This window comes from Pseudopipra pipra, chromosome 27 (assembly GCF_036250125.1).
Source record: "Pseudopipra pipra isolate bDixPip1 chromosome 27, bDixPip1.hap1, whole genome shotgun sequence".
In the NCBI taxonomy this organism is placed as follows: domain Eukaryota; kingdom Metazoa; phylum Chordata; class Aves; order Passeriformes; family Pipridae; genus Pseudopipra; species Pseudopipra pipra.
This window is the reverse complement of record NC_087575.1, coordinates 4,724,943-4,734,755: the sequence shown is the minus strand read 5'-3', so window position 1 is coordinate 4,734,755 and position 9,813 is coordinate 4,724,943. Positions and strand designations below refer to the sequence as shown.

The 9,813-nt window shown below is 65.2% G+C and overlaps 1 protein-coding gene and 1 long non-coding RNA gene across 5 annotated transcripts in view; one reads left to right on the top strand and one right to left on the bottom strand.

The window, feature by feature from the left end:
- The first annotated feature begins 394 nt into the window (after window positions 1-394).
- LOC135403494 (collagen alpha-2(I) chain-like) overlaps window positions 395-9,813 on the top strand; it is a 31,726-nt gene continuing 22,307 nt past the window's right edge. For all 4 annotated transcript variants that reach the window (XM_064637583.1, XM_064637582.1, XM_064637584.1 and 1 more), the window contains exon 1: window positions 395-3,081. In XM_064637583.1, coding sequence (XP_064493653.1) covers window positions 1,478-2,443 — 966 coding nt within the window. In that variant the 5' untranslated portion in view covers window positions 395-1,477 and the 3' untranslated portion in view covers window positions 2,444-3,081. The remainder of the gene's footprint in view (window positions 3,082-9,813) is intronic.
- LOC135403505 (uncharacterized) lies at window positions 4,524-6,396 on the bottom strand. The gene is made up of 2 exons (XR_010425415.1): window positions 6,026-6,396; window positions 4,524-5,225 (listed from the first exon to the last, which is right to left on the bottom strand). It is a non-coding gene; the product is annotated as an uncharacterized LOC135403505 (long non-coding RNA).

The following is a 9,813-nucleotide window of genomic DNA, read 5'->3' as shown; positions in this document are numbered from 1 at the left end:
AACGGTGGGAAGTTCCCGGGCGGGCGGGGAGTGGCACCCGGCGCATCCCCCGGTGCCGCGGGACAGGGGGGCCGGGGCCGGCCGGGCTGACGGGGCTCCGCTGCTCCGGTGGGGCCCGGGGCCCCCGCGCCGAGCCCTCCGCGCTGCCTCCCGCCGAGGCGACCGCCGGTTCCTGCGGCGAGCGCCGTGCTCGCACCGGAGCCCAACATGGCTGCTCTAGTGAAGGCATTTGATTCACGCGGGGGTGTAGGCGAGGGGAGAAAGGGGGGACCGGAGGCGCCGGGGCCGGTCCAGCGCCCGCAGCCGCCGGGGCGGCGGGTACGGGCGGGCGACGGCTCGGTAAGTGCCGGGAGGAGCGGGGCCGGGCGGGCCCCGTGGAGCCCCCGCCGCGGACACGCGAGGGCCGCCCGCCCTCCCCGCCTTGGCGATGCCAGGCTTCCCCCGCGCCCCTCGGGGACGGGCAGGCGAGGGCAGCGGGCACCGGCGGCCGGCGGGGGCGAACCGGGCGGCTGCGGCCCTGCCGGGCCCTGCGCGGGGGTTACCGGGCCCGCGGGCGGCGGGGAGCGGGACCGGCGGGGATGATGCCACCGGCCCCCCCCGGTGCCCGAAGCGGCCCCTCCTCGAGCCGGGCCCGGGCCGAAGGCGGCTCCCGGGGCAGCCGCGAAGCTCCACCGGTCCCGTTCGTTCCCTCGGCGGAGCTCCGGGGCCGCGGTCGTTGTTGGGGTTTTTCCCCTTCGGGGGAAGGAGCGCGGCCGTGCCAGCCCGGGAAGGACCCTCGGGCAGCAGAACCCACCGGGACGGCGGAGCGGGGCCGGGCCCGGCGGTGCCCCGGGCGGTGTGGACGGCAGCGGGGCCGAGCCCGCCGGGGCCGCGGCCACCCGGGGCTGGGCAGGGAGGCATTTCGGAGCCCGGGTTCGGAGGTAACGGCACCGGCTCGGCCCACGCGTGCTGCGGACCCCCGGTGAGGATGGCGGGTCGCAGCTACCGGGGGCGTGCGGGTGGGTGATCCTTTAATTTTGGCAACCGGTTGCCGCGCTGGCAGCATCTTCCCGCTCGCGGTGGTTCGGCCGCGCCGCGGTGCACCGGGGCGGCGGGAACGGCGGGGGTGGCGACGGTAATAATTAATGGCAATAATAATAATGATAATAATAATAATAATTAATTAGTGGCGGCTCGGTAAGGGAAGGACGGAGGAGGCACGACCCCGCACGGCCCCGGGGCGCGGCGCGGCGGCGGTTCAGCACCACGGAGAGCGGCGGGGCCGGTGCCCGCTCCCCGGTGCCCGGTGCCGGCGGGAGGACGCTCCGCTCTCGCCACGCGATGCTGCGGCCGCCGATTGAGGGTGGGGGGCTCCTGCCAAAGGGCCCCCAGCCCCGGGGATCCCCGGTGAGGGGCAGAAAGCCCCGCTGCTCCCGGGGAGCCCCCGGTGCTTGCGGGTTGGCATCTCCGCAGGCGCCGCCGTGAATGGCGCCTTCAAATGCAAATATTCTATATATTATATAGGTTCTCGATATATAGGTGGGTATATATATATATATATATATATATATATTTATATATATATAAAAGGGCGGGTGTTTATAGCAGGGGCCGGGACGGATCTGTGCCTCCTCCCCAAAACCGGGAGCGATGCGAGCGGGAGCCGGGCCCCGCCACCCACCCCGACCCGCTGCTCCCGGTGCCCGCTGGAAGAGGAGCCCTCCTGGGGCTGCCCACAGCCGGGGCACAGGCCAGCGCTGTGCCCGGGGCTGCCCGGGGCCGGTGCTATGCCCGGGCCGCCTCTTGGTTTCGTTTTCCGCCGTTTCACCGGAGCGAGGTGCGACGAAGCGGCCCCGGGAGGGCCGCGGAACCCGCCGGGCCGGGGCCGAGCTGGGGGGCCGGGGGTGTGAGGAGGCTGCGGAGAGCCAGAGGACAGGTCTCGGGGGTCCCGCGCGGGTCCGGGTGCTCACAGGTGCCTGTGCGGGGCCGTGCGGGCAGCAGGACGAGTGCGGGTGTGAGCGCTCCCAGGCGTGCCCCGGGGGCTGAGCGGGGCACCTCTGGGTGCTGCCGGGTGTGCCCCAGTGTGCCAGGGCCCCACTGGGTGCTGCGCGCCCACGGGGGTCGCGGCCGTGCCCTCCGGGGCGCTCCCGGGGTGAGGCGGCGGGGGGGGTGCCAGGGAAAGGCCGCTGCCCCCCGCCCCTGGCCGGGAGAGCGGAGCGGGGTCCCCGCACCGGGCAGAGCCGGCGGGGACCGGCCCCGGGTGACCGCACGGGGGGGACGTGGAGCCGGACCTCGGCCCCGCGCCCCGGGTTCTGCCCCGCCGCCCCTCCGAGCCGCGGCCCCGCTTTGTCCCGGGCCAGGGGGGTTTTTCTCTCGGCCGGGAGGCACAGCCGAGGCCGGGCCCGTCTGGGGACCCTCTTTACCGCCCGGACAGGAGGCAGTTCCAGCCGTGTTTTACTCCTGAGCACCTTCAAAATTCCCCCCCGGCCATAGAGGCCCGTGAGCGCAGAACCGACGGGAGGGACCTGCCGCCCCCCTCCCTCCCTCCCGTCGGCCTCTCCTCCTCCCGGCACACGGGGTTTAACCCCAGGCTTTGCCGGGGGGGCGGCTCCGCCACCGCCCTGCCCGAGCGGGGTTACCCCCGGGGCACCGCCGCCTCCCCGACGGGGCGGGCCGGCTGCTGCGAGAGGCTGGTCCGGGGGGGCCCGGGGCGAGCAGACGGACCGGCCCCCGGGGACAGCGGCGGCCGTGGCGAATGGTGCTGCCCCCCCCGGGAGGGGGGTGACCCCTGCCCCGGCCCCACGCCCGGGCTGTCCCAGCCCCGCCGCTCGGGCTTTGTCCCCGCCGGCCGCCCCGTCCCTCCTCCCGCCCTCCCCCGCCCTCCAGCCAACCCTCCGCCGACGACTCTGCCTCAACTTTAGAAGCAGGTCCCGGAGGCGCCGGGCAGCGGGAGCGGGACCCGCACGGGCACCGGCACAGGGCGGGGGGATCCATCCTCCTTCCCGGGCTGAGCCTCCTCCCCTCCCTGCCAGCCTGGGAAGAATGCGGCGACCCGGAGCCGACGGCGACCGCGGGCAGCACCGGCCCCGGCGGGGCGAGCAGGTACCCCCTCCCCGGGACCCCTCCTTCGCACCCCTTCCGCGAGTCTCTCGTCCTCCCCACGTCCCCCGTCGGGGACCGGGGCAGCCGCTCCGCTGAGTTTCCCTCCGAGCGGCCGCACGGCCGGAGCCCCCGTTTGGGCAGCTGCCTTGGAACATCCCCGGGAACATCCCCGGAACATCCCCGGAACATCCCCGGAACATCCCCCGCCGGTGCCCGGGGCCGGTGCCCGGAGCCTCCCGGCCGGAGCGCAGAGTCCCTGCGGGGACGGGGCCATCCCGGAGGGGCTCAGGGAGACCCCCCCCTCCGGGAGATTCACGGCCCGGATCCCCAGGATCCGCGGGGTCCCTGCCGGGTTTGCAAGGCCCGGCTGGCGGGAGCGGATATGGGAGGAAGGGGAGGAAGAGGAGAAGAGCGCGGGGGCGCGGTGGAAACCCCCGGGGGGGGCCCTTTCGGTTGGGCCCGTCCCTTCCCCAAACCGCTCTCATGACTCAGCAGTTCCGTGCCAGTAATTCCCAGTAAATATAAAATGGGAATAGGCTCCCGGCTGGGGCCGGGGGCGAATTTGGGGCCGGGAAGGCGGCAGGTCCCTGGGCCGCGGGCGGCAGGGACGGATCCTGAGGGGACACCCTGCCCTGCCGTGACCCCGGGGCCGGGGGGGGGCTGTGTGGGGCTGAGCCCGTTTTGGGGTGTGGGTCCTTTTGGGGCGCGACGTCGAGTCGGGGCTGCCGGGTGGGCACCGAGGGTCGCGTGCGTTGCATCCCAAGGCGCCGGAGACGATTCCTGCTCTCCCTCCAAAACCTTCGGGGCTCCTTCCTGTTGTTGGCAGCGAGGGCACACAGCTCGTGGCCACCCGGGGGGCTCCCAAACCCCCCCCGGGGGCGCGAGGCCCGTTGTTGTTGTTGTTGTTGTTGTTGTTGTTGTGGTTGTAGAGACCTGGGCGGGTTTTTCTCTTTGGTTATCTAGCTGTATGAGTGTATGTGATATCATAAAGCTAGAGAACCGAATGTAAAAACCCGCCTGCCATCCTCGGGGAGAACCAGCCCTGCCCTCCTGGCACGAGGGGGGCCCGCTGGCCACCGGCCTCCCCCAGCCCCCGGTGCCTGCACGAGGGGAGAGCGGCTGGAAGCCAAAGGCGGCCGTGGAGCGGAGATTTCGCCGGGGTTTTGCCTTTAATCATTTTTATCGAGGCCCAGAGCCTGCGCCTGTGCCGGGGGGATTATTTTGATTCCAGCCTGGGGTTCCTCAGGCTACCCACAAACCCGGCACCTTTATTTTATTAATTTTTTTTTCTTTTTTTTTTTCCTTTTCTCTTTTTTTTCCCCGCCGTGGTTTTTAATTTCCACGCCGACAATTAAAGCTCCCTCGCGCCGGAGATAAATGAAACGGGGCCAAGCTCAGGAATAACCCCCCGAGAAAAAAAAAACCCCTGTTTCATAACGAAGTGGAAGGAAAGTTGCTTAAATATATTACCGCATGCAAATTGTAATTTAGCACCGACCCGTTTTCCGAGGCCGATTTATCTACCGGGGAAGAGAAATAAATCATCGCCGCTCGTTCTGCATCCGCGGGGAGGTTGGAGCTTTGTTCTTTGGGAGAGAGGGATTTGGGAGCATAGCTCTGAGGGTGTTCTGCTCTCAGCCACCCCCGGGTCCCTCCTGGAGCCCCCGTGCTCCTCCTTTGCCGCCCGTGGATTTGGGAGTTGGGTCCCTCTCCCTCCTGCTCCCCTGGCTCCCGGCGGTGCCCGGGGATGCGGGGCTGAGTGGGGGCCCTGGAGCGCTGGATCCAGCCCCGTGGTTGGTGCTGGGAGAGGGGAAAGGCTGTTGAGGGGTGACCCCAAAAGGCTGAGCCGTCCCCGGGTATTCCTGGGAAGCTCAGGGAAGGTGTTTTCGGGTGGTGCCGTGGAACGGGCAGCGAGGGAGGGCCCTCTGTGCCTGAGGGCTCTCGGGCTTTTGGGATTGGGAAGTGAGGAGGCTCCACAGACGGATCCAGGCACCCTTGTTGTTAAACCATGGCAGGATCAGGACCATCCAGCGGGATGCAGGCACGGCACGAGGGCGGCCGGAGCAGGGTGGTGACACCAGGGCACCTCCATTCTCCCCTCACTGTTGGGTCTTTGGAGCATCGATGCCCTGGCTGGGCTGGTGCTGAGAAAAGAGAAGGGGAAGAGCTCCAAAAATTAAAATCCCGACGCCCCAATCCCTCTCTCCGTCCACCTCTCCCTGCCCGGCACATCCCAGTCCCACCTCCTCTTCCACCTGACGTGTCTGGAGTCTGCAGCACAGGAGGAATTTGAGGTGCAACTTCCTCCCTCTCCCTCTCGGCAGGTCTTGCTTTGTTCAGGCAGCAGAGGAGCAGATTCCTTGTCCTGGATCCCTGTGATCCCTGGTGCTGCTCCTGCCCCTCCAGCCTGCACGGACACCCTGGGCTCACCCAGCCTGGGCCTTTTTCCGGGCAGGAAGGACACGGAATCCATCCCTAGTGTGGGATAAACCCCCTGCACACCCCACACCACAGTGTGGGATAAAGAGCAGATGATCCCCTGTACACCCCGTGTCCCAGGGAGACATTCCACCTGGGAATTGGGAACAGGAGTGTGGATGCTCCGGCCCTGGTGACGCCGAGCTGGGCGACGGCCTTTGCTGCAGCACCACCCGGACACAGCGGCTTGTCTCCCTGCCAGAGACACTGGTCCCGGGGAAAACGTGCCCTGTCCCATGGCTGATGCCACCTGCGGGGCTGGATGGGCAGGAAAACCTGTTCCCTGATCCCTGTTCCCTGTTCCCTGATCCCTGTTCCCTGTTCCCTTATCCCTGTTCCCTGTTCCCTGTTCCCTGTTCCCTGTTCCCTGGCTCCTCGGCTCTTCGCCCTGAGCTCCTCCGAGGGACGGCAGGACGCCGTCGGAGCGGGTTTTCCGTGCTGGACCCACTTATATCCTTTCACCCACCTCAGGCTCTCCAGGGTCTGACCCAGCCGTGGATCCTGGAGCTTTGTGTGTGAGTCAGGGCAGGGTTTGGGCTTCCAAAGCACCAGAGGAAGGCACTGGCTGCTGGGGGAAGCGTTCCAGCACAGCGAGGCCGTGCGGGGACAGCCAGGAGCAGCAGGAGGGATGCCCAGCGCCCAGCATGGGTTGCTGATGCTGGGCACCAATCCTGCACTCCCCTCTCACAGTCCCAGGCTGGAGCACACCCCAAAACCCATCCCCAGGCACCCCAACACCCCGGCAGGACTCGGCGGGGAGGCGGCGCAGGCTCCGCCGCGCGCCAGGAAACCTTCCCCTCCCTCCTGACTACTTGTAAACCATTTAGCAGGAATTTCTTAAAATAGGTTCCACTTTAAGGACTTATCTTCTGAATACCATTAATTTTCTGGGGTTCGTTAAAAGCAAACTTGGTATCATAGCAACGGGATCTGTTCCAGGGAAGCAGCCAATGGCACCGCACGGCGTGTGCGACCGAAGGCGAGAGAAAGGAGCCTTTCAGGTTTATTCTCGGGCTCGTGCCTCTCCCTGCGAGCGAAGTTTTTTAATTTCCAGTGTTTTTATTCCCTCGCAGAATATTTTATAATTTCTCCCCCGGCAAACCCCGGCGGGGAGAGGGGGGAAATCGCCTCCCTCGTGGGCTGAGGAGGTGGAGGAGGGATGAGGTGGGACCTCGGGGTGGATCGGGCTTGGGACAGCCAGGCTGGTCCCTTTGGGGTCAACATCACCAGCCCTGATGTCACCCCTTGGGAGCGATGCTGGGCATGGGCAGATCCATCCACCCCGGCTGGATCCGGGAGTGCCCGGTGGGATTGGGAGCCGCTGGTAAAGGGGCCGCTAATCCCCGTCTCATTTCCCCAGCCCCGCTGGAGAAATAGTCATTATTTGCCTTTTAATCCCATCTCCCTCCTCTTTTCCATCAGGCCCTAAGCTGCAATCTTGTTCCCGGGGGATGTCGTGCCGGGGGATAATCCCGGGCGCTGTCGGGGTGCCCCGCACGGCTACTTTGGGGCAGGGGGTGGTTTCCAGCCCTGGGTGGGGGCTGAGCTGGGGCTCTATCCAGTCCTTGTTCCCGGCACAGGGAGAGGAGCTGGGATGAGCATCCCTGTGCCAGCACAGTGGAGTGAGGAGGGGGCAGTGGGGTAACCCCCAAAATCCCGTGTCAGCATGGAGATGGGAATGGGGAGCTCGTGGTTGGCTTGGCTGTGGTGGTGCCAGGGTGCTGCCACTGCCCTGTGGGGGCTCAGGTGTTGGATCCAGCCTCAGGGACCCCTTTGTGCCGTGGTTGGTGTGAGGGGTGGAAGGAGCTGCAGGAATTCTGGGGTTTGTGGTGCCGAGAGGAGCCGGGAGGCTGCTCCGCCTTTGCCACCAGTCTCGTGGGGGGAAACCAGCACCTTGTCTGCCAGAACCCTAAAATAACCTTGCCTGCCCCCCCATCAGCACAATATCCAGGTTGTAATTGGGGAGGGGTGGCAGGAATTGAGTCTGGAGCCACCCAGGCCGACAGCACCCACGGCAGGTGCCCCAAGGTTTGCAGGTTCTCAGCCTTTAAACCCAAATCTCCCCATCCCTCCCCGAGAGGCTCCCTGTGCCCCCTTCCACCTGCCCCAGCCCTGGCATTTCTCCTTTCTCCCACCACAAACTGATGATTTTCTGACCTGATAACAGTGAGGGGTGGGAAGAAAACCAAGTAATTTATGATTAAAAGCATCACTTCAATAGACACAAAGCGTGGATGCCCCAGACAAAACCACCTCCACGGGATGGAGGGAATGGGAACTGGGGTGGGTTTAACTTTAGGTTATTTACAAACCATCCCTGCCCAGGCCCCAGCAAACAACAATCCCTTCCCAGCAGGTTTGGAGCTCCTGTTTATTCACCCCGAGCTGGGGTGGGAGGTGAGGCCAGGCCGCCCCTTCAGCTGCTAATTTTTGTAGATGTCAGGATGGAGATGTCAGGATTCATCCAGCCTGGATAAATCAGGTGCTGGAAGTGCAGGGAGCAGAGTGAGAGCTCTCAACCCTCCCTCGGTGCCTGAGGGGTGAGAGTGGGACCTGCACCCACACGGGGTGGGTGAGATGAGGCTTCACGTGCCCAGGACATCAAGGTCTGTTCCCAGGACACTGGTGTCTGCTCCCAGGATATCGGGGTCTATTCCTGACCCACCAGCCCCACAGGATGTGCTGGAGCATTGCTTTCTCTCTCTCCCTCTCTCTCTCTCTCTCTCTCTCTCTCTCTTTTTTTTTCTTTTTATGGAGAAATTATTATTTACAGTTTAATATCTTCATGTTTCTATGGGAACTCCGTGGCTGCGCCGGGTGGAGAAGTCAAAACCAGCTGAGGAAATGGGAATATTGGAAAGCAAGGGGAGCAGGGCGGGTGCTTGGGCTGGGGCAGGGGGCAGTGGATGTGGGGGGGACCCACCACATGTCTGTGGTGCTCGGGGTGCCGAGGACGTGGCCTTGGTGGCCGCTCTTTGTCCCCCCTGCCAGAGCCAGACCCTCCTCCCGGGCTCAGCAAGTGCTTTGGGAGCTTGGTTGGAGCTTCCTTTCTCCTTCTCCAGGCACAGGGAAAACCCCTCGGGAATTGATGGGTCTTTGGCACACAAGGGTTGGTTGAGCCCCCTCGCCACGGGCACGTGTGGGCATTGGCCACCGTGGGCATCAGCCACCGTGGGCATCAGACACCCGTGGGCAGCGCTGCAGCCCCGAATGTAGGTCACACACACACGTGTGCATCAGCACATACGTGTGTTGGCTTCAGAGAGCTCGTCCTCACTGATCCCAGCCCCACCTCGCTGATCCCAACCCCACCTCACTGATTCCAACCCCATCCTCAGCAATCCCAAACCCATCCTCACTGATCCCAACCCCACCTCACTGATCCCAAACCCACCTCGCTGATCCCAACCCCATCCTCAGTGATCCCAAACCTGTCCTCAATGATTCCAACCCTGTCCTCGCTGATCCCAGCCCCATCCTCAGCAATCCCAAACCCACCTCATTGATCCCAACCCCATCCTCAGCGATCCCAAACCCATCCTTGCTGATCCCAACCCCACCTCATTGATCCCAACCCCATCCTCAGCGATCCCAAACCCATCCTTGCTGATCCCAACCCCACCTCACTGATCCCAACCCCATCCTCACTGATCCCAACCCCATCCTCACTGATCCCAACCCCATCCTCACTGATCCCAAACCTATCCTCACTGATCCCAACCCTGTTCTCGCCGATCCCAACCCCATCCTCAGTGATCCCAACCCCACCTCACTGATCCCAACCCCACCTTGCCGATCCCAAACCCACCTCACTGATCCCAACCCCATCCTTAGTGATCCCAAACCTATCCTTGCCTATCCCAACCCCATCCTCAGCGACCCCAACCCCATTCTCACTGATCCCAACCCCATTCTCACTGATCCCAACCCCACCTCACCGATCCCACCCCACGCCGCCGATCCCGACCCGACGAACAGATTCCCGTTTCCCAGTGCAGGGCACATGCGTTGGGCACTGGGGGCGAGGGGGGGACACCGAGGGGGCCCCCCCTGCCCGGCACCAGCCCCGGAGCTCACGCGGAAAGCGCGCGGCGGCGGCGCAGCCCTTCTCCCCTAATCGCCCCTGACAGGGACTCGCTCGTGGCCACGTCCCCGCGCCGGGCGCGCGGCAAGGACGGAAGGTGTGCCACGGCCCCGCCGGTGTCACAAAGGATCCGTCACAGCAGCGGGGAAAGGTCAGCGGGGAGAGAACCG